This window comes from Solea senegalensis, linkage group LG1 (assembly GCF_019176455.1).
Source record: "Solea senegalensis isolate Sse05_10M linkage group LG1, IFAPA_SoseM_1, whole genome shotgun sequence".
NCBI classification, from domain to species: Eukaryota; Metazoa; Chordata; class Actinopteri; order Pleuronectiformes; family Soleidae; genus Solea; species Solea senegalensis.
This window is the reverse complement of record NC_058021.1, coordinates 6,870,290-6,894,997: the sequence shown is the minus strand read 5'-3', so window position 1 is coordinate 6,894,997 and position 24,708 is coordinate 6,870,290. Positions and strand designations below refer to the sequence as shown.

Genomic DNA, 24,708 nt, shown 5'->3' with positions numbered 1-24,708 from the left:
CTACCGTAACACTGAATGTTTTGTAAAATAAAATAAGAATTGAGTCATTAAATAACATTTTATGATAACTATTGGTTAAATATACATTCAATGTAATAACTAATGAACTCTGAGATCTCTATGATCAGTGTAATTCATTTTACAAAAAAGATTGCATTTCAATTTTGATGAGTCTTAGAAAATAAACTTTGAAATTTTGTTTAAAAAATAATTTTAAGTGATTTAGTTGTAAAACCCTTCATAATAAATTACTAAAATTATTCTTTAGAGGGTGTATGGACACACAATATTAACAGATTAATATAATGGTTTTTATTGCAGTGTGTTGCTGTGTTACGGTAGTGACAAATTTCAGGAGTTGAAAAACATTTCAAGAACAGGCAGACATTAATATATGAAATTTGACTGCGCCTTTACTAGATATGTACCATTGAAATATGGTACAATATATGTATGGACAAGGTTTTTGGAAAAAAACAACTTTTGAAAATGTGTTTCCAACTCTGGACTTTGCACGAATTCGGTAGAATGGCCCATATACAGTGTATATCCTTTGTTCAGCACAACCTATAGGCAATCTGATGGAATGTGTTTTTATTCTCATTAACTATATTAACACAGCAAAGAGTTCTGTGAAAACTCTTTGCTGTGGAATTATGTCAACGTTTGCTTGGCTCGTTTTTCTTGTGGCAATCTTTTTTTCTCCAGAAAAGACCGCGTGCCTCTCCTCGTCTCCATGAGTCTATGTGCAAACGTGCACATACAGTGCAAACGTGCTCTATATGCGTACAATGCATACAGTTAAGTGGCAGAGAAGCGTTTTGTCCGAATAACTCCACTGCACGGCCTAATTGATGTGTGATAGAGAGAGTATGGGAGGATGAGGGATGCATACGAAACAGGCCAAACTAACGTCACCTCTCTGTAAACAGAGCATCAGACCGTGTCAGACAATAGGCGAGCCCGTCAATCATGCTCTAATTTAGCCTCGACTGTATGTGGAAAATCTACAGCCTGTCAAGTCCGACACTTGATGTCTGAGATTTTAAGAAAAGCGTGAGACACACTGCAGCTGACTGCTGAGGAGACGTGATCCTATTAATTACACACACAATATCACCATTCTACACACACACATCTATTGAAGAGTGAGTGCGGCTCTTTCGATGTGTGGGCAGCTAATGTAGCAGTTACAGCTACTTATTAGATAAAATATGGCTGACATGGAGGGTGGACGGGAACAGCAAGGCTGTGTAGTAGAAGGTGGACGCTGGAAAGAGATAACTTCAAAATCTGTATTTAGATTTAGTTTAAAAAAGCTTTTTTGTTCATTTTAAGGCCAATTGGTCTTTTTTTTTCCCCCACATAAAAAACACACACAAAAGAGTAGTCTTGATGCTTAATGCTTGGTTTGGCAACCTCTCTGTGCAGTTAAAAAACAAACTGTTCCAGTTGATTCATACTGCATGGAAAATGATTGGTGTCAAGGAGCACTTATCCATGCAGAGCATTTAGCCAAAAGAATTGTTAGTGACGCGAGTCACATTCTGCACACAGAGTATGAGATGCAGGCCTCTGGTAGGAGGTTTAGAGTTCCTCGCTGCAGACTGAACTGATGCAAAAAGCAAATTTATTCCTGTGTCTATCAAGCTTTTAAATAGTGGCAGATAAAAGCCTGCAACGGCCTGGGTTTACATTCTTCACGGCAGCTACTGCTATTTATTTATTTATTTATTTATTCATTCATCAGAAATGTATATATTATATATTACACACACAAGGGTAATTTTAATATCTGTTGTCTTGCGTTGTATTGTATTTGTATTATGTTGTATAAAGTATTATAAAAAAGTATTAAGTAGCTCTCTGGACTGAGTGTAATTTATAATTTTTATCATTATATGATCACATGGTTTCCACTCTCTGTGCTCTCTAACTGTGACAGGACACCTCACGGACACATCCCTGACCTACTTACTCTATCTAACAGCAAAATGTCCGACAGACCTGAAGGCAGCATGTACTCCGAGTCGCATCGTTGCCTTAGTAACGCGTGTTTACGTTGCAGCTGATGACTGCCGTTTTGTCGCGCTGCTAGCAGCTAAGGCTAACTACGGTCTGTAAAGGTCGAAATTTGAAATAATAATAATACAAGGACAGGGAACATGAGCTGGTGAGTAGAACTGCCACAGGTTATGTAACTTTGGAATGGAATAGAATAGAACAGAACAGAACAGAACAGAATAGAACAGAATAGAATAGAATAGAATAGAATAATCACAAAGATGCAATTTGTTGAGGTGTAAAATAACATTCAAACTAATATTCCTGTGCTACATACTAAATGTATCAGATGGTGAACTCTCTGATTGTGAATGACACAGATACACAGACACAGATACTAAATAATCTACCAGCAGCAGCTTCAAAAAAACAATATTTGCGTATAATGCATATCACATTTGTCAGATAAGTAAGCATTCTGACAGGAAGAAACCAAAACATACCACAGCTATATAGTGTACTGCGATTGCTATGATTGTATTGTATTTGTTTTATAATCTCAAGATACTTTCTCCACTACAACACATTCATTCATTCATTCACTCACCTACAACTTTATCACATGAGGGTCAGGGCGGGTGGTGAACACACACCTATGGTCAATTTGCCTAATCCCCAAAACTGCATGTTTTTGGACTGTGGAAGTTAACATTAAATGCTACACTGTGTACACTTGAACTCTTCTTTTAACCCCTGGGTTCAAAAATAATCAACATATTTATTTATTTTACCTTTTTTTTTTAACCAGATAAAAACCCATTGAGATCAAAATCTCTCTTCCAAGGGTGACCTGGCCAAGAGCTCGGCAGCACACGTCATAATAAATATTAGATTAAATAAAGGAGACAGGCCACAAACAATCATTTTGACAAAATCCGTAATGTAACAGTGTTTAGTATAATGCTTGCATAACACAGAGGTCCAGTGAAACACACAGTAAAATCTGGAACATTGCTCCAGGAAGCAGGAACGAGCAGAATTGGCTGCAGCACCAGAAGAAAAAAACTCAGCGAGTGCTCGGCCTTCGGATGTGGCAGAAAAAGGTACAGTGCGTTGTTGTCGAACAAAATGAAAAGTACGACAGATGTAGCGAGAAAAGACTGTTGATAATGATGATGGCTGCCATGCAGGAGGAAAGACACGTGCTCCTCCACCAGTTCAATCTCCCCAATCACACGAGGTGAAGAAGGACGAAGAGGAGGACAGAGACCTCAAGGCTCCTTTGGACCTCCTAATCAAAGTAAAGTGCTTGATAAGTATCTGTCTGTTTTATTGGTTGACTTGTATTTTACTTTAAGGTCCAGTGTGTAACATGGCAGCCCCAACGGATGAACCAGCAGAGCTGTTATGCCCTGCAGGACTGAGTTGCCCCAAAAGGCGAGAGACTCTCAAGGAAATTTCAACAAAAAGGTGTATTTTTAGAAAGACTCTTGCACTGAAAGATGGAGGAAAAAAACACAAAGTCACTGGAGTCAGACACCAGGTCGGGTAGCAAAAAGGCACTGAAGAAAAACTCCAATGGACTTGATAACTAGTACACTAGCGCACTGGATGGAAACTCTGGACTGGAGTGCAGTCTGAGCTGGCTTATATAGGGAGGGTGAGGAGTAGATAGGAGCCAGGTGAGCCTCATTGCCCTCCAGAGAAAGTAGGTCAGCCCCGCCTCTGCCACTCTCCAAGACCGGCAGGGGTCACAAGAAGAAAAACCAAACAATCAAAAACCAGACCGTCACAGAAACATGACAGACCGTGCCTTTCATACTTTTAAGCGAAAGTTTACTATGCAGCATCCTGGTATGCGAAGGCCACGGTATAGTTCCCTTATGGCGCTTTTCCACTACTCAGACCCAGCACTGGTTTGGTTTGGTTTTTTATTACTAGTACATCCCAAACCCAGACTAGTGACTTGTAAAGCAATTGTTTTCGGTGTGACTGAATCAGTCCAACTCTAGAACAGTCCTAACGACTCCCTGTCAGAGGAAGAACAAGATTTTGAAGTTAAAGTACAAACACAATCACATTCTTAGTGGAACCATTAAACTCCTACTTAAAATGAAACAAAAACACTTTGAGTTAGGTGATAAACCAGAGAGGCTGTTGGCCAGACAGTTGAAAGATTGAAAGATTGTTACTCAGAATTATATACGGCTAAGTCTAAAGCAACTAGAACAGATCTCACTAATTTCTCTCCAAGATTCAGTCTAAATCATTTCCCTCTGGCAAGGCAGCTGGCCCAGATGGGTTTGGATGCAAGTTTAGGCATTTCATAAAACACTCGCCCCACTCTTGCTTAGGATGATCAAAGACTCAGCTGAGATCAAAACACTCCCCTCTTGTTAAAAAAAAGGCAAGGAAGACACCAAGCCAAACAGGGTTTATCCCAAGTAGATTCTCATTTTGTAAATAATATAATATATATGCCAGCCAATCAGGCGACTCCAGAGCAGCTGTCTTGGCTCTTGATGCGGCCAAGGCATTTGACCAAATAGAGTTTTATGCTTCGAAGCCCTTAGGAGATTTGGAATTGGGGACTCCTTCATTACTTGGGTCAGGATGTCATACCTCTGCCCAAAATCTGCCATCCTCACCAATAGTGATAGATCTGGGTCTTTTGGGTTGCACCGGGCATTAAGATAGGCGAGATGGAAAGCCGAGTGGGTCTTTATGCGGACGATACATTATTGTTTCTCTCGGACCCAGAGGCGTCTGTTCCCCCTTTGTGTGACTTTATTAACTCAACACAAAACCACTTTTGGGGTCCATTCATTGACTATCTTAAAGACATGTAATTCATTTCTGTAGAGATGTGCTCTTTTTTCTTTTCTGTCACTGTGCTTTATTTACATAAAAGCTGAAAAACTTGAAAAAACATTGAGATTTTAGACATTTCTTTGCTAAATATTGGAGATTAACACAAGTTTTCAGGATTTTTAAAGTCTCTTTAACATCAACAGTTCTGCATTGTTCGGCTTGTGTCGGATGCTCATGACTCTTCCAGTGACGTCACTCTGTGACCAATCAGTGGACGTCACATACGGCATATGCTTAGGAAAGGAAGGGCCAAGCGGAGGAGACTCTGTTTCTGCAGTCACATGCTGGGACATTAAATGTATTTAAATGATGAAACATAAGAATAAAATGAATAAAAAAGTATATTGAGGATGTTATGGTTTCAGTTCCTCGCAGCTGTGACGGACAGAGACTTTGAGTCGGCCCACCAGCTGTGTCAGATGAGTATGTATCCATGAGCTGCATACAGTCGGTGCATCAGCCAGCAGTGAATTCTGCCACTCGTGACTCTTCTCGCCTCATTCCAGTTCTCATCTACGAGCCAGACAATCCCGAGGCCTCCGAGTTTCTCCCGCTGATCCACAGGAAGCTGCTGGAGGGTGAGTCTCCCTACACCTGCACACACACACAAGCAAACTGCACTCCATCAAAACACACCGACCGTCTTCCGTTTCCCCCAGAGCGAGAGGCCGAGCAGAGCTGCGAGGAAGATGACGGGAAAAAGGATGATTGTGATGATGATGATGATGACGACTCTGGAAGCTCAAGCCACTCTTCACCATCTTCTGATGATGATGATGTTGTTGAAGAAGAAGAAATGTGCATGAACGGACACGAGCCATGTCCTCCTTCTTAGATTTTAGCCCTAAATCTGTTGTACCACTGAGGCACTATATCATCACACATATTGTGCTGTTTTTTTTAAAGGGCCAGTGTGTAACATTTAGGTCAAATCGATAGAATTACTATCCAGCTGCGAGTATCTGGGGGTTTCTTACAGACCAAGAGCTTTCATTTAAACCTGATCTAAAAAACTCAGAGAGAGAAACTTGGCTTCCATTATCAACTAGATCTTACTTCTCCCTCAGGGCTCGAAAACTTCCTGTCAGGGCAACTTCTTTACCTTTGATTGATTGTGGCAAACGTCTCCAGCCTTGTGTTTGGCGTGGCCTCACACACCACCTGTGAACTTTATCTCAGATCTGTCTGGCTATACGTGCAGTCTTGTTTCTACAGCAGCACAAAACAAAAAATCAAAACCAACCAGCCAGAGCATGCATTTCACCTTTTGAGGTCGCAGTTTACTCTGCATTCACAGAACAACATCCTCTCTCTGATATGCAAGGACACTGGAGTTTCTTAGATGCACTCGGGAAAGAGACGACTTAGCGGAGAAGTCGTGTGCCTGTGATGGACTGGCGATCTGTCTGGGGCGTACCCCGCCTTTCTCCGTATGTCAGCTGAGCTGACCCTCACGTGAAGGATAAGGTGGACGAAGATGAGTGAGTGAAATTAGGGAAGAGCCAATCCGATATTCAATATCAAAATCCATAATAAACCCTCTCTCTCTCTCCCTCTGAAGTATGAGACGAACCACCACCGGCTCCTTCTGGATTACGATTGTTTTTTTTTTTGTGTATATGTGCACATTATGGCTTAAACACACACTGGTTTCCTTGACTTACATTCATTTCCTGGAGACTAACTTTAACCTTAACCATCGTACTGGCCCAATCCTAACCCTGACCCTGACCCTAACGTTAACCTATAACCCTGACCTCAGCCTAACTTTACAACATGTATGCACCTGGACTTGATTTTTGTCCCCACAATGTGACACACATGACCAACCCATCATACATGGAACACTATCAGTGTGATATTCTGAGTCACTATCACGCGTGCTGCCTTTTATGAGTCGCCTCTACACGCATGACTTGCGAACACGAGCGAATGAGCGCCATCTTCTAAAGAGGCCTTATGATGATTTGCAGTAGCTGAATGAACATAATGGCTTTTGTTGCCTCTGTCCATGCGGTGGACCAGTCCACAGGCAGGAAGTGAGGACATTGAGGACACCAAGTGGACGGCTGCACTCACTTTTTTTTTTATCTCTCGGTGTTATTGTCCACAGGTGTGGTTCAGACATTATGATGCATGCAAGGTGTTGTCATCTCATGAGGGTGAATATGGATGCGTCATGGACGCTGACTCTCTTTGAATCATCTTTGACACAGAGCTTCCACAGGTCCATGGAAAATCCCAGACACAGAGATGACACACTCCAAGTGTTAACGTTCACTAATAAAATAACATGTAAACCATCAGTGTTTTTCATCCCAAGGTCAATTTGCTATGAAGCCCACTCATTCAAGTCCTCCACCCACACCTGGAGACACACACACACACACACTTGCAGTGAGAGTGAGATGGAGAGAGGGGGCGTGGGTGGGTGGGTGGTTATACGTCACTGGTGTTTTTCCCTTTAGCTTTTTAGGCTTCTTAAAGTGGATTGTGTCTGTCAGTGTAGCACTCAGGGAAGCTTCATTAGGCGTCAGTGGGAGGTAAGGCTGTGACTCACGCCTGCGTGGAGAGACCAATGGGCAGCCGGAGATATAAATAACGAATAAAAAAAAATATTCTTAAGGGAGAAAAAGGGGTCACTTGCGCGCGGCTGGATGGGATTTTATTAGTGCTGTTCCGCCCTCGCTGGAACCGGACTGTGTCTTTTTCGAACCTTTATTTGGCGAATAACATCCTATAGTTCCACTTCCTCTGGACTCGACAACCTGTGAGCCGGTAAGATCCTTTCATTCTCTCCATAGACGAACATGTGACTGTTAGAATTACTTTGAAAGAAAGAATATTCATGATGTTTCTTCTGTGGTTCGCTGTTTATTTTTGAGGGGAGGTGATAAAAAAAAAAAAAAACCCGTGTCAGAACGAATGTATTATGAGTTACTCGCTCAGTGTGTGTGTCTCACGGTGACATTGAGTGATGACAGTGAGAGCTGTGTGCTTGTTCAAAGCGCAACTTAATTGAAATGTCGAACGCTGAGTCGATAGGTAAATGACGAGGGTTGTTTATGTGGACATCATATACATCCACGTTGGATTATTAAATCATTCTTGTTTTTAAAAATGTGAGCTGTCACATAAGAATATAAACAAGCATCTGCTTTAACCTTGTTTTTTTTTTCTTAGAAAAATTGCATGCGTGTTTATCACGGAGATCAGATGTTTTTGCAGTCTGGTAATAAATACGTGTGTGCATTTGTAAAACAGTGCATATCGTACACACGTCCAGGATAACTTTTGTTTTCTGCAGCAACATCAGATGTAAAAAGCATTTAACACAATAAATTGTTTCCAAAAAAATGAATTTCGCACAAACTACTCATCCTGTCATTGGTTGTGCGTCGTGCGCAAAGCTCCCCAGATTGCGCGTCTTGGTTCCCAGCCACCCAGCAGCGTGTCCTTCAGGGGATAAATCATTCCTGTGCACAGTGGATAACATCATTTGGCCCAGCCGATAATAATAATGTCATAATTCAAACACATACATATATATCAGCTCTAAAAAGGGACACATGCAGCTATTACTAACACCGCTTTTATTTGCAGCTGAATTCTTTTTCCCCCATCTGGAGATAAGACAACACAGGAGTGATGGCCACGTCTGAGCCGAGAGCCACCGGCGGGGACCAGGACCCCAACTCCGCCAATTTAAGACTTCCGTCCGCAAGTAGGTCCTCAATGTGCCGTCAATGTGAATAACAGCGCCCTCCCTTATATCGATCTCTCCTCGGGGTGAAATCTCGTTAGGCGCACAGGGTTCGCTCACAGTAACTGACAGGGACGATGTGCCTTGCTCAGAGACACTTCCACAGAGCGATGTATGGCCATCACTAAAGAGTAAAGCCGGTTCCCTCCCTCCGTCCCTCCTTCTCTGTCTCTCTCAGGCCATTTCGCTGTGCAGACTCCGTCGTTAATCATTGCATCAGAATAGAGCCATCACAGCTGCCTGTCGCTGTCTGGCGGCTCCAAACACTGCATTTTGGCGCAGAAATAACGCGCATTTAAGGCGAATATATTTATAATTATTCAGGAAACTGTCAGTGATGATGTTTTTTTTTAAAGAATTAATAAACATTATTTAAAAATAAAGTTTTCATTTGATTTATTTCAGTCTGGTTGTTTTAGGCCGTCAAATGTTAGGCATGTAATGATTGGAGTTAATTGTATGCTGCTCATTTTAAGTGGCTGAATCTATTCATAGAGAAAATTAACCTACAGGTTAATTTGTCTTTTTTTTGTCACAATTACAAAATCCCCCCATTTTCGCCCCACCACGGTGCACTTGAGCAGCCATCTGCAGTGCAACGCAGAGAAATAATAATTGCAGGGTTTTTTGTCTTCACGTCAGAGCAAATGTTTGACGAGTTCCTGAGGGCCACATGGAGCAGTTTTTGTCTTTATCAATAAAATAATTTTAAATCCTCTTCTTTTTTTATTTGTGCTCCCCCGGGTGTCAATAAACCACACCGGAGTTGTGTGTCTTTGGGTTTTTTTTTCAAAGAATACCATTAAAAAGGCGATGTTTGTTTTGTCTGAGTTGCTTGTGCAGCCGCTGCTGCTGATGCTGCTGCTGATGCTGCTGCTGGATGTTGCCATTATCTCTGTGCCTGACACGCTCCATCTCACGCTTGGTGCGGCTTGTATAGTGCCTGTCTGCGTGAATGCATTGGCCTCAGCACCTAGAGTGGATGTTCTTGGAGATTTCGCTCTCTCTCGCTCTCTGAATGGAATAGTACATTTAAATAATGCTTCTTTCGTTTGTTTTGAAAGTTTTTCCTTCTTCTTGCTTCGCTTCTTGCTCCATCTCTGCTCGTGCATGCATGTCCTGTCCACCAGTGTCGCCAGGTTGGGTGGTTAGTTACAGCATTGACAACAACAGTGATGGCGATATAACTGAAAACAAATACATCTGTCCAAACACTAATTAGTATGTCTACTGCAAATACATCCAATGGAAATCGCTGAAAAAGAAGGTTCTCGTAATTTGACTTCAGTTTCTGACATTGACGGCTGTGGATCAGTGGCCCTCAGCAAGCAGGCACTGTCTATAGTTAATTCGGCGTGTTTCTTATCTTCAAACCGGGCAACACTGAAGCCCACGCAGCTGTGGAGTGTGTGTGTGTGTGTGTGTGTTTTTATAACACGCACTATACTGTAAGTCTCTGCATCCACGGCTTCTGTAGACTTTCCACGGCCACGCACAGACTTCACCAGCTCGCTCCAGTCACATACTGCGTTTCACTCAATTAATTTTTGCCCTCCTCCGTGAGCTCATTTCACGGGTGTTAATTCCACTCTGCCCTTTGGATGTGTGTGTGTGTGTGAGAGAGAGAGCCGCGCGTGCCATCGTCGCTCCCTATTGATTTGAACTTAAATCGGAAATGTTATCATGATGATCAGTGGGTGAATAAAAAGAAGTACAAAAAATATCTCTCAATCAACAAATGTAAACAATCAAAACATACACACTCACACATACACCTGGCCACGCGCGTCACGCTTCCACAGTGGGCTGCTTTTCCTCCATCCTCACGCTCTCATCCACGCTATTTGTGCGGCCTTCACGTGACAAACTGAACACGTTCATTCTGTTTTAGCTAACGAATATGCGTGGATGCACGGATGCACACGGAAACTGGGGATGAAGATTTGTGGTAAGTTGGGTTTTTTGTGAAGGCGCGTGACGCCCGCTTCATGTGTTCATTTGTTTTATGACATCATGAATAATGCAGACATTTATTTTTTTTTTCTTTTTGGTCTATAAGTGCTTTTTTTTAAATTGTTCATCATATTTGTTAATGAATTCGTTTAAGTTTGAGGCCTTTAAAAAAAAGAGGCCTCAGTGCACGACTGTCACTGTGCGTTTCCATCTTCAAAAGGTCAGTGGACATTAGCTCGTGGGTGAGTGTGATGAGATCCACACTGAACCCACGTGACTTTTCCATGTCGTCTAAAAAATAAATAACTATAATCCACGAGACAGCGTTGAAATATATGGTGTTTTCAGTCCTCGCCCACATTCAACCTCGTGAGTGACATTTCTCTTAATGTCACTTAGTTACTGTGGGCCACAATGACGCAGTGGAGGGTAGTGGACGTGACGTGGCAGGGAGGGCGTGATTACTCTTCCGTCATTTAATGGAATTTGTTTCCGGAAGGAATCTGTGTCCTATTTATTGTTGCAGAGATCATTGCGTTTGGTCTGTAATTCTGAGGGAAATAAAATGGGAAAATATGACTGTAATATTTCTATATGTGGCAAAGAGGAGAATCTCAGATATTAATATTGATTTTACAGAGCCAGTCGACAAGCAATAAGAACTAAGAACTCTGTAATTGCTTGAGGGGCCCCTGGGGATACAGTAAAAAGTATGGGGGAAAAAACATTTTAACATAATAAAGAATTCTAGACGTATTTAGATATATTCAAATATTGAAACGGTGTTGGTCATTTAATGCACATTTGTCACATCTGTTCTAAATTTAAAACAAAGTAATTAAACCAGTTTACTTGTTTAATTCACTTCCAGTATAATTCCAGACCACTTTATGATTGTATTAAAAAACAAAACAAAAGAGTGGCACTGATTTGGTGCAAATATAATTAGTGCACTTTATGGTGTTACATTTCACAGCCAACAGTGCGTGACTTTACCATGTTAAAAAATAAAGAAAGAATCCTGCAGATACTGGTTTATACAGCAGGATCTGAATCTATGCAGCTCGCATATACAATAGAGGCAGAGGCAGCTGTAGGATTCTCTACACCCGTCATTAGGCTCTCTTTATGGGGTGTGTATTTATTGGCTGCACGGATCATCACCGCGGGCTGTCCTGCTCACTCAGCCGGGGTGTGTGTGTGTGTGTGTGTGCAGGAGGAGGGTGATCCTCTCCTCCTGGTGCCTCCTGACCGGGGAGTGGCTGTCTGTGACGTCACAGAGTGGCGTGTCATTTATAAGTCTGGTCTCCACTAGAAACAGTGCGACACATCTGAAGTTATAATTATATAAATGATCATCAACTCTTTTTATTTTTCATTTCACTTCTTGTATTTGTCTTGACTGTGTGTGATGGAGATGTTTGGAGATAACTGCTGTCCTCCGCCGTGTAACACCCTAGGTTTCCTGCAGAAGAACAACAGCATGGAGGAGAAGGGGAGACTCTCCGGGCAGAAGAACTTGCTCTCGTGCGACAACAGTGACAGGGACGCGCGCTTCCGTCGCACTGAGACCGACTTCTCCAACCTGTTCGCCAGAGGTGAGACTGCACGTGCGCCAAACAGCCCTTAATTATGAGCTTTCTATATATTGCCATTGTATATACATTAAGTGCCAATTGAAGAAAAAAAAAAGTCAAACAGCTCAATGTTTAAAATAAAGATATGTAAAATGGAAAAAACACCACACACTCGTCAACATGCAGAAAGTGCCAACATGAGCCTATTTAAGACATATATAAATGAATAATGTGTTTTTGGAGTTGTATCGAACACGGTCAGTGTTGCATTCAAATAGACAGAAGATAGACAGACAGATAGACCACAACTTAATTCAAAATGTCTCCAAATAATGACTAAATACCAAGGTTTTCTAAATGCAGCTTGACAAAAACAGGTCTCCATTTTAGGCCTATAAGTTAAAAAAATAATAATAATACAAGACATTTTTGTTTGTAATAAGTAAAAAAAACAACAACTGCCAATTAAACAAGTGAAAATTCACCTGATAAGATTTCTTGAAATAAGACATTAAAGCCTTACAAGATAAGATATCTTGAAATATGTTGGGAAAAGTAATTCTTAGCTATATTTTACTAGAAATAGGACGTTTTGTGTCTCATAATAAGCTCTGAAATTGTAAAGTAGCATATTGTTTTTGCCTTCCATGTCATCCTCTTCATTTCAAGTGTATTTAACTCATAGTTTTAGAAATTGGATTCAAGACATTCACCTACTTCTTATAAGACTAATATTTACAGTCTACCCTCCCTGTCTTAGACTTGCTGCCGGCCAAAAATGGAGAAGAACCTACTATTCAGTTCCTGCTGGAGGTGGTCGACATCCTCACCAACTACGTCAGGAAGACTTTCGATCGCTCCACCAAGGTGCTGGACTTCCACCACCCTCACCAGCTCCTGGAAGGCATGGAGGGCTTCAACCTGGAGCTGTCCGACCAGCCAGAGTCCCTGGAGCAGATCCTGGTGGACTGCAGGGACTCGCTCAAATATGGCGTCCGGACAGGTGGGGTCACCTTCAGATACTGTAGAAGGTCACACAGGATGAGGGAGGGAGTGAGAATTAAAAATCTGACATGAGCCGTGAGCCTTTCTCATAATTATGCTAAAGTAATGTGTCATAAAGAGCAAAAGGCCAATTAACCTTTTTACTCCCTGAGGTAAATCTTTTAACTATCAAGACATATACACATTATCACACAACATCATAACACAACAGGGCCTGTGTAGTTCAAACGTATAAGGTTTAAATCTTCAATAATGTGACCATAAACAGTGGCCAGTAAGGAGACGTGTCCATTCCATCACATTCATATGAATTATTTTCACTTTGCACATGTGATTCTAACAAACCACTGGGGAGGACGAGGTTGTTCTCCAGATCGTGTACATCTGATTACGACCACCGCATTATTTATTGTCCCCCCGCTAATTCACTTGACATCCTCCTCCTTTCTCTCCCTCGACTTATTAAAGCAAGTGTCGCCTGAGGGGATCCTAACACGGGCTGTTCCACACTGTTAAAAAAACGACAGCGTTTAAACTGTCCCGCGGGTTTCATATATCACACGGGATCTACACCGTCTTCAGCGAGTCTCTCCTCATGTTAGAGACTCGACTCCTTTGTCCCTGATTTGTGTGACGGGCGGAGAAACTGCTGAAACGTGGAACATATTGTCACTCTTTCTTGCACCAGTTTGTTTAAAATATTCAAATGTAACACTTTGAAATGTCAGATGGGACTTTTATTTATTTATTTCGTGTAAAAGTAACTGCAGTGTATGAGCCACACACTGCACTGCATCATCAAGAGGCTCACACCGTACATCCATGGGTGCGTTCAGGCTCCAGGCCTGGACTTGACGATGACTCTTGTGTGTGTGTGTGTGTGTGTGTGAGCACCTTTGAGTCTAAATGGTTGTCATGCAGCCTTGTTACCGGTGTAATTATAGTCCACTGAACAGGCTTTTGTGAGATCCCTTAACTTTCACAGTCAGTGATGGGAATACAGAATGAAAGCACACACTCGTATTATGTTCATTATGTGGCCATTGAAAATACTGTTAGGATAGAAAACACATGGAGTCCTGCAAAATACAGGTATAATATAAATCTGCATTGGACTATAAGCAAAGTAGTAACATTAAATCAACAGTTTCAATTTATGTCAGTAATGCATCCAAATATATATGATCTATTTGGCATTAATCCGGTCTTTAAACACAGGAGTCCATCAAGGATAAAAGAATATGAACATTTGAAATAACATATATCAAACAAACGTGAAAAAAGGGTACATTTTAACTCACAGGAGCAGAGTCTTTGTTCTCCAAATTGTTTGGCGGGAAAACAGGGGGTCAAAGTTCGTCAGGGCTGGGCTTATATAACTTAGGGGGGTGTGGTTAGGCGTGGCTGACAGGTAGTGGGTGGAGTCTTGTGATTCTGAACAGTCAATAATGGATGTATACAGAGAAGATTCTTGGTGCAGCTCACGTGTAGACATATAGACCATAACGTGTAATAACAGAGTTTGATTGATGAATAAATTAACACATTTCAAGAAAAGTATAATCAAAGGTAAGGAAAAACCTAAATGTTCTTTTTGAGTTTGGATGTTCATATAAACTACTCAAAGAAATCTGGAAAGTGCACAATATTGTTTGTAAACAAGGTATTTAAACTGATTTAATCTTATACATGTTTTTAAGGTTATTACTGAGATAACCTGACTCCTGTCACTGTAAGGCTGTGAGTTTATACCATGGAGAAAATATAACAGTCTATGTGAACATACGTTATGTCAAGATCAGTGGACGCTGTCATCTCATCCCAAAAACAGGATAGGGTGCCTCTACCTAAGAAAACATTCCGAATGTAGAACATTCTAAACACACGATATTAGAGACATTTAAAGGTGCAATTAATCACAAATGTTCACAATTATTTTCCTTTATAACGGCATTATTTTTTGTTCCAGGTCACCCACGCTTTTTCAACCAGTTGTCCTCTGGTCTGGACATCATCGGTCTGGCTGGAGAGTGGCTCACCTCCACTGCCAACACCAACATGTAAGTCACGCTGTATGCTGCGCTCAGTGTTTGCATGCTTGTGCATGGGGGGTGGTGGGGGGGGGATACCCCTATATGTCAGGACGGGAGACTTCCTGTTTGTGTGCGACTGGAAACAGCTCCGATTCATCATCATCATCATCAACATGATCACATAAGGCCACAGTGGGAGTCGCTGGTGGTGTTCCCCTCAGTTCACTCCACCGCAGGTCACAGCAGCCTCTGAGGACAGTTATATAAAGTGTTTGTCTTGTCCTGTAGCGACTTGGTGTTGACAGACGGTGGAGCGCCACAGTGTACTGTATATCAGCAGCAGCTCAGCCTCAGGGATGGTTAGATTACATATTGATCTCAGGTCACAGCTACATGGTGGCCCAGACTGATAGAGGGCATGATCCACATCAACATCCCACATGGTCACACACATACTAAACACGCACATACACATACTGTAGGTTCCCTTAGCTATTAGCACAAGGACACTTCACTGACGTCCGTTCGTCGGGACCACAAACCTTATCACGCCACTTTTCACATCTTAGCCTGAACCTTATCAAGTTTCTTAGAAAAACTACTGGTTCTGACGAGGTCAGTGTTTATGCCAGAAAAGGTGCCAAAGATGATTTCCTCTGCCCATTTAACAGTCCAAAGCCTTTAAATACATGTCTTTGCTGCATAGTAATGCATTAAGTCGTCACAGTGTAGTCCATGTTTACATGTAAGAAAAGAAACATCACCATCAGTCAGTAAATCAACTCATTGCTTCAACAATAAAAACAACAGTAGCCATGATAATGACTGACTGATAGACGTATAACGACATGAATTACTAATAACAAAGCAAAATCAGACACTTTAATTAGATTAAACGTATAGGTAGAATAAATATGTGAGGGTGTTGCCATGACAAAATGTTGACATCCTGACATCAGACGATAGACTTCAGTCTATATTCACAAATTGAGCGTCCAGTATTCTCTTACTACCTTTTCTTAAATGGAAAGATTGCTCAAAATATTATTTTTTTATAACTTTACCATCTCATCTCCAGGTTTATAAGAATGTCCCATGAGACAGAGCCTCTGCATTCACGCTTGCACACTTTCAAAATGACACACGCACACACACACACACACCAGTGCTGCATGTCCCAGATACAGCATCTATAGTTTTCCAGTCCATTGACTGCAGGCTCATTGAGAGCTGGTCTTAGCAGATAGGCCAGCTGGGCCCCACACTGATACACAATGTCCTCCGGCTGCACCGAAAACTCAGTGTCAGTGTGGAAACTGGCTGCTCCAGCTCCCCGCTGAGTGCTCATTCTGGCTCCATTGTCCCTGTGGACACAGACGGACTCCGCGGTCCTTTGAGGGGCTGAGAGGAGAGTGCGGCTGGGGGTCAGAGGGTTAGTCACATAGAGAGAAAGACACACACACACACATTCAACAACAGATCCGCACACATCGAGTGCCCTTGATGATGATAATAAGGGCATTTAGGGGCCGTCCCTGGAGACGGGCAGGTGACTGAGGGGTAATTTTCACCCTGAAAAGAGCCATGATTGGCTCTGATTGTGATAATGATCACTATTATTGTCATTATAGCGTGAAATGACTCACAGAGGGAAGGGGAATTTTAAAAAGGCAGTCTGATGTAGTCAGCATCGATTTTAAGGAAGTGAGACAACCCAGGTATTAAATCATTTGGACCTCCTTATATGAACCATATCAAAGAGGACTGTGGCTGTGAAGTTAGAGCAGGGAGAGACAAGGGGGCTTCTTTGTGATTCTATCCTCTTTTGCCACGGTTCATTGTCAAAGCAGTCATAATCTGGTCCTGTGTAATAACTATAGTTAATATTGTTATTGACTGTATGTAAAAACTGGGCCGAGTCTTCTGGTTCTCTCACTGAAACCAACCCCGTCCATTTGAATTAACGTCCCTGGGGAAATTGCTCCACATCAATTGCTCATTTTCAGGTCTTCTTTCATAGAATGTGCTGTGAAATGTGGTTCCATGTAGAGGAAAACCGATGATAAAGTATGGTACATGTGCATGAAAAACAGTGTGATTGACAGCTGGTATCATCCTGACGGTTGCAGAGCCTCAATGTGGCGAGGCCACATTATGACTGTGGAGGTTTGAGAACAGGAGTTCCGATTCTCAGTGGTGACGTGGAAATGTACAGAATTTTGAATCTGTCAATCACACCAGTGTCTACTCAGATTTTAGAAGTTTTCTTCCCACAGTCGATTCAAATAAATGCGTCGTTATCAGGCTTCTGCAGTGTTTGCTGATGAGCGGACCATCTGAATCAGGTGTGTCGGAGCAGGTGAAACATATCTAAAACATGCAGGACAGTGGGTCCACAGGGCCAGGATTGAGATTATTGAAACTCTTCTGAAGAATGTTAACTGATGTGTGTCAACATAAACACATCCACAGTTTAGTACCTGGTACTAGCACCAGGCATAATTACACTAGCAAATGTCTGCTTTGTCTATTTTTATTCATCACATTGTCTCCTTTTGTCCGTTACCGTCACCCTCTTTTTTCCTTTTCTTTGTCGTTTTGTCCTGTTTCTATTTTTTGTTTGCTTTCCTCGCTCGGCTTCCACATCATTCCCTCACCCATCCTCCCCTCTTTTCTTTTTTCGTCTGCTGCAGTTTTTGTCTCTTTGCGGCTGTTTTTTATTTTTTCTATCTGCCCCTACCTCCTTCTCCACCCAAACTACAACACCTTGTTAAAGACACGTGCAGAGAGGAATCGGAGAGGAGAGGAGACGATGCCATTGTTGTGTCCGATGCTGGCGCATGGTAGCTAATGGAAATGTGGAGGGGGTATTGTTGTGTAACTGGCCTCATTAGAAGCAGGGTAAACAGGGATCTGTCCTGAGGGTGTGTGTGTAGGAGGCAGTGAGATGCCCTGTCACTCATAGAAAGCTCTGGCTTTATGTGACACATTTAACCTACTTTCTCCAAGAGTTTGGTTGCGTTTTCTCTGGAGCCACTGGTCTTTTATTATATTTATGCGAGACGCATACACACATAACATCTCTCTCTTTCATCTCATTGAGATCACGTTTTTGTCTTTTAATCTTTTCCTATTCATGTCATGACATAGTAACACTGATAATCTCGGTCCTTTCCTCCATTTCCTGTAATTGGGAGCCAACAGAGGCTGTTATCTCTTTAAAACACTCTCTCTGTCTCTCATTCACTCTCTCTGTCCAACACACATGTGCATACACAGTCATTCATGTCCTCTCAACCATTCAGTCTCAGTGCTGAGATTGGCAGGGTTGACAGATAGCCATCAGAGCTTTGTGTGCTTTAATTAAACCACTGAGTGATTTTAGGAGGCATTTGAATATGAATGTTTGCTGCCCAACTCCTATCATCAGACCACGTTTTTTAATTAGCCAAGTCAGCACAAGCTCCAGTTTGTGCTCTGTGGATGGAATTATAGCAGAGCTAATGAAAAACCAATGTGTGTGTGTGTGTTTGGCCTCTCTATTCTGCCAGCGTGTCCTCAAGAATCTTTTTTTTTATCTTGTTGCTCACAAAAGCAGCCGTTACAGTGATTTTAAAGGACATCATAACTTTTCCTCAATGACTCTGTGTGATTGACAGGTTCACCTACGAGATCGCCCCAGTGTTTGTGTTGATGGAGCAGCTGACTTTGAAGAAAATGAGAGAGATGATTGGTTGGCCCGGTGGAGAGGGAGACGGACTCTTTTCACCAGGTTAGTTGTTAAAACAGTCTCTTTGGTTGTATGAGGTGCCAACACACCAGAAACATGGCTGCCAACAGGGACACAAGGATCGAAGCCACTTAGCAAAAGGTTCACCTAATAAAATCCATGCCTCGCTGACTCTTTGATCATTCATGAATATGCTCCCAGCTTTATCTTGGCATTAGATAACCAACATCCACTTCATCTTATGCACCAAAGTCCACAGAAAGACACAGGAGCTGCTTTTTGGTAAGTTCTCTGTTTACCTGTCACCTAGGTAAACTTGAATAGGAGACACTGAGGTCACAAAAAAACTGATTTGAACTTTTTGTGTGCACTTCCTGTGTGCTGTGACACAAAATTGTTGATTATTATATAAATTATAAATTATAAAGCGATAGAAGGCATTTTATGTGGCTAAAAATGATTTTTCTTGTTTGGCAGCCATGTTTTCATTGAGGGCGACCATGTCTGTCTTAAGGCCTGTACATACTCTGCAAGAACAAAGGACTTACTTCTAGGAGCAGGGTGGCAGCAGGGGGCGCACACAGCCCAGGCAGTGCTGACCATGTGTCAGCACCTCTTACAGCTGTTCCCTATAAAAAAAAAAAAGAAAAAGAAAAGCCTGAACTATCACTTTAAGAGAAGAGTGGTTCATAAAGTCTGGTAATAACCCTGCAGTTGTGTGTGTGTGCATCCTGCTGTCTGTGCTAAAATGTCTCTGCCCAACAGGGGGTGCAATCTCCAACATGTACAGTGTGATGATCGCACGTTACAAGTATTTCCCAGAGATCAAGACCAAAGGCATGTCTGCTGCTCCCCGCCTCGTCCTCTTCACATCTGAACATGTATGTGTCACGCACACACACACACATGCACACACATGCACACACGCACACAGCGCATGTACGCTTCACTGAGCGCAGATTGAGGCCATTGAAGAAGTCCTGTCGTTATCAGTGGGTCTGTTTGAATCAAGGCAATGGCTACTTTAATGGATTCATTTAGCTTTTTATCACATCTACTTTTGTCTATAAAGAATTGTGCAGTTGGCAGTGTGGCAGCCGGGGAGGCAAAGCTCATGTAGCAATTAGCTCACGAGATCTCCTGTGTCTTTGAATGAAGCTGTGTTTTTCACAGGCTGCTGAGTTATGGTCCTAATGTGTGTCTCCTACAGAGCCACTACTCCATAAAGAAGGCAGGGGCTGCTCTGGGCTTTGGTACGGAGAACGTGATCCTGCTGAGCACGGATGAGAGGTACATGATTCACAGTGGAAATTTAAACATTCAACTAATGATTCTTAATATTGTTACATGTCATATTATGTTGGTTTAATCAGTAGAGTCACATTGACATACAGTCTTTTTACGGCTTCCTGCACTACATGTCCTTTGTAAAACATTTCTCTTTTTATTGTGCAAAACAACTAGTTCTTTTAACCAGTTTTTTTGTGCATAAAATGTACAAAATTGTGTAAAACAGTTGGCGATTTATGTAGTCGTCTATTAGTAATGAATGAATTGATTCATGTCAAATCAAGTCATAACACAGATGCTCTTCACTCTTCCAGGGGTAGAGTCATTCCTGCAGATCTGGAGGCCAAGATCATTGATGCTAAACAGAAAGTCAGTGTCTTTTTCTTCAATTTTTATTTGCTTGGATCTGTCTCTCTCTTTAACCAAGAGTTTGCCCTTCTAAGTTGTGTGTTTGGTGATTCCTCAGGGTTGCGTGCCACTGTTTGTGAACGCCACGGGTGGATCAACTGTGTACGGCGCATTTGACCCCATTAATGAAATTGCTGACATCTGTGAGAAGTACAACCTGTGGCTGCACGTGGACGTAAGTAGCTGACACTGTGTCTGATGTCTGTGTCTGTGTCTGTGTGCAGCTGTGTAACAATAACTGTGTCCTCAGGGTGCATGGGGTGGTGGACTACTGATGTCCAGGAAGCACCGCCATAAGCTCAATGGAATTGAGAGGTACGTTCATGGTAATAGACGGACTTGAGGAAACCTTTAATGAAATTATATCAGTACACTAACATGTCGATAACACTTTGCAGGGCCAACTCTGTCACATGGAACCCTCACAAGATGATGGGCGTGCCTCTACAGTGCTCTGCCATTCTGGTCAGAGAGAAGGTACAGGAAAGACGCACACCAGTGTCAACACGAGTGGAGGAGTGAATGGGAAAGAGGATAATAAATATGTGTTTGTTGTGTTCGTCTGTAGGGAATCCTGGCAGGCTGTAACTCCATGTGTGCCGGCTACTTGTTCCAACCGGACAAACAGTACGACGTCACATACGACACGGGAGACAAAGCCATCCAGTGTGGGCGACACGTCGACATCTTTAAGTTCTGGCTCATGTGGAAGGCCAAGGTGAGATGGAGTGACATATATTTATACCGGCTAATTCTATTATTGTCCCTGATTATTACCAGCTTGACCTTTTGTCTTTTTTTTTTTTTGCAGGGCACCGTTGGGTTTGAGCAGCACATCGACAAGTGTCTCGACCTTTCTCAGTACCTGTACAACAAGATCAAGAACAGGGAGGGATACCAGATGGTGTTTGATGGAGTGGTGAGCCTCCTTCATTTTTGATCCCATCACTCTTTTTTTGAAAATTCAGCATGTATTAAGACGTCAAGGGGTTTTACACTTTTAACTGTCGCAGTATTTCTCTTGCACTCTGTCAATTTCATTTTGTTTTGAGACTGTCCTCCAACGTAACGTAAATATGGGTCATGCAGGAGTTATGATCCGGAAGTACGTTTTTTAAAATAGGCGTCGCCTAGCTGTACAATAAATAACAGCAATCTGGTACCTTTGTCATAATCAAGTGTGTTTGACACGGGTTTGACTCCCATGTTAGACTTGTACACGCTGTCTTTGGGCATACCTATGGGTCATATTCAGGGTTTGGCCAAAAACGAGCCATAGTTGCGTTTCAGTTGGAGGTCAGGTTGTTTCTTTCCTATTTTGCGTAAATGAAAACAAAATGTCGGGTGACGTGTGTTTATAAAGTGTGTTTGTTTGTGTTTGCAGCCCCAGCACACCAATGTTTGTTTCTGGTACTTACCACCCAGCCTGAGAGGCATGCCGGACGGTGATGAGCGGCGGGAAAAACTACACAGGGTAAAAAAACAAAACAAAGAAACACCTGTATTTTATTCCCATCAGCATTTAGACCGACCCTTACATTTTTATCATACAACCTATGATGATCTTTTTAGTTAAAGTTGCACTGCAATAACAGTAACCATGCACCCCCTGCACCAAAGTCCATAGAGATAATCAACGATGTCAGTGTCCAAAAAAACCCAGTAGTAGCAGCAGTAGACCAGCACCTCCTGTGTCCCTGCAAGTTAAAAACGCTGATTTTCTCTATGGACTTTGGCTCGATCAGCATTGTGTGAATTCATTTGACAATGGGTTAAATGTAATAATAAGTTACCGTGGCTGGGATCAAAAGCTGAGCAGGCAAGCGTGAAGGCTGATTGTTACCAATAGAAACACGAAACAATCTGGCAAATACTCGTGAGCTGGTCCAGGCTTTTAAACAGGAGAGAGTGAGTGGTGGCAATCAGAGTAATCTGCCGCAGGTGAGTTGGAGGGAAATCAGGTAAAGGGGTTTCTTCGGCCAACCTGCAGGGACAAAGACAAGCAGACAGCCATTTAACTGGAGGGGAAAGGGGAAGAGGAGACATTTTATGCAGATCCTAACTGACTTACTCTTTTTTTACTTCACCAGGTGGCACCAAAAATAAAGGCCATGATGATGGAGTCGGGCACCACCATGGTGGGCTACCAGCCTCAGGGCAATAAAGTCAACTTCTTCCGCATGGTGGTCTCCAACGCTGCGGTGACCCAGTCTGACATCGACTTCCTCATTGATGAGATTGAGAGGCTCGGCCAAGACCTGTAGACCTCAGCCTCCATCGTCACCTGCTGATATTTTACCGCTTACATTTCCAGTGTGAAATGTCAGAGAGGTGAAACACTCACAGTGCTGCAGACGGAGTGACGCAAGGATGCGTTTTATGGTTCTTTCTATTTGGGTCCAGCTTTGCCTGCAGCATCATGGCTGTTTCTCCAACTGAAGAGAGAGTGATAAAAGCAATGAGAGAGACCAAGTTTCTGCCCTATATATTTCCTTCTTTATTGAAAATAATATAAATGGTATCTGAAAGCTCCAGGTACAACAAATATACCCTAATGTATATATATATATGTGTGTGTGTGTGTGTGTTCTCATGCCTGTGTGTGTTTTCTTCAGTGTGTGTGAATGTGTTTAACAAATGAAAGGTAGAAAAGCACAGATAAAAATATTACACTATCATAAACCATTCTTTGCTAGACACAGTTGAATCATTGGTGATTTCAGCTGTAATTACAGTACATATATATACATATATATATATAAGTTTAATCATAGTCCTCATAGACCTTCTTGTCCAAAACAGGTGTGATTCCCAGACACAGTGTACGTGCAGGTGTGCATGTGGCCCACTGAGTGTATCCAGTTCATATAATTTAGGTTAACACTGTTAAAAATAAGCTATTGTGCTCACCATAGGCACCAGGTGTGTTAAACCGAGAGTTTTCAGGTAACATGCAACACCCGCTCGTCGGCGTGCAATATTTGATCACGTAGAAGTTTGAGATTTTAAGTGTCCACGGGTTTGTGGCAACATTTTTTCGTTGTAAAACGCTGGCTCGTTCTCTGTTTCATGCAATCATGTGATGCCCATTATGTGTTATTAATAATGATAATAATAATAAGAATAAGATTGTTGAGAATATTAATATTTGATTAGAAGAAGAACAAATATGTATTTGCAGATTCAGGTATTTTTTTGTAAATGTATCTTTATGCGTATTACATGGTAATACATTTGTAAATGTTAATCATGGGAGGATTTTGTCAGCCAAAGAAAGAATCGGGGACAGAGCAATCCATCATACCTTCATTTATAACTTCGTACAGGTAATAGATGTTTGTAAATCGTTAACTATTGACCCTCGACTGCGATGCAATTTCTATTGTGTGTGTTTTTTTCTGTGATTGTCAGCCGTTCTGACTGAATGTCTTGAGATGATTGACTGGATTTCAGAGGAGATTGAAAATAAAGTCTATAATAATCCTCTGGCAGTCATATGTTGGGCTTTTGTTTTAGAGAGAAGCACAAGGATGAGAATGTACTGTCCACTTGAGATTGGAAAGAAAAGATTGTTGTTTCTGTGTATATCCTAATACATTTAGTGTAATATAGTATATTTATTGTAATCTGTGTTACCTGTATTCTCAGTGTTACGGGAACTCAGTGGAATATCTTGTATAAAGAGTTCCCGTTAAAAGTCTTTGCACAATGTTCACCTTTCTTTCTTTCTTCCATTGTAAATGGATGTGTACTATTGCAGTGTTATATAAAAGTTAAATGAACAAAAATATTTATGGTATCTTGGGACCATATGTGTAAATGGCACAATTGCATAAATCATAATTACATATAAATTATAAGGTCATGTGTGTACTGTTTGTGGCCAGTGACTCCTGTTCATGACTGATCCCAGCTGTACGGGAACATTACAGGAGGTTTTGAATAGGCACTTTAACAGAATCATATACCAAGTCAAAAAAAAATAAATATATTTAATAAAGTCTATTAAAAGGAAAACTGAGTCTGAATTATTGACACACAAACACCAACTGTTTTCTCTTTCATGCACTTATT

General features: G+C 41.8%; 2 protein-coding genes across 6 annotated transcripts; both read left to right on the top strand.

The window, feature by feature from the left end:
- The first annotated feature begins 2,069 nt into the window (after positions 1-2,069).
- Positions 2,070-6,516, top strand: erich2 (glutamate-rich 2). 2 transcript variants are annotated; one of them, XM_044045332.1, is made up of 6 exons: positions 2,070-2,173; positions 3,025-3,107; positions 3,195-3,304; positions 5,241-5,298; positions 5,382-5,453; positions 5,535-6,516. In XM_044045332.1, exons 1-6 carry the CDS (start codon positions 2,166-2,168, stop codon positions 5,708-5,710), a joined length of 507 nt encoding a protein of 168 aa, XP_043901267.1. In that variant the 5' UTR covers positions 2,070-2,165; the 3' UTR covers positions 5,711-6,516. The 2 variants fall into 2 exon arrangements, with proteins under 2 accessions (XP_043901267.1, XP_043901184.1); XM_044045249.1 differs by having other exon boundaries at positions 5,382-6,516.
- An 847-nt stretch (positions 6,517-7,363) lies between these two features.
- LOC122768176 (glutamate decarboxylase 1) lies at positions 7,364-24,345 on the top strand. 4 transcript variants are annotated; one of them, XM_044023978.1, is made up of 17 exons: positions 7,364-7,653; positions 8,479-8,599; positions 10,530-10,586; positions 12,052-12,189; positions 12,929-13,171; positions 15,143-15,233; positions 18,866-18,978; positions 19,702-19,817; positions 20,147-20,226; positions 20,541-20,595; positions 20,693-20,809; positions 20,885-20,949; positions 21,033-21,111; positions 21,203-21,352; positions 21,446-21,553; positions 22,019-22,108; positions 22,725-24,345. In XM_044023978.1, exons 2-17 carry the CDS (start codon positions 8,524-8,526, stop codon positions 22,896-22,898), a joined length of 1,752 nt encoding a protein of 583 aa, XP_043879913.1. In that variant the 5' UTR covers positions 7,364-7,653; positions 8,479-8,523; the 3' UTR covers positions 22,899-24,345. The 4 variants fall into 4 exon arrangements, with proteins under 4 accessions (XP_043879913.1, XP_043879932.1, XP_043879922.1 ...); XM_044023997.1 differs by lacking the exon at positions 8,479-8,599; XM_044023987.1 differs by lacking the exon at positions 10,530-10,586.
- The last annotated feature ends 363 nt before the right edge of the window (positions 24,346-24,708 follow it).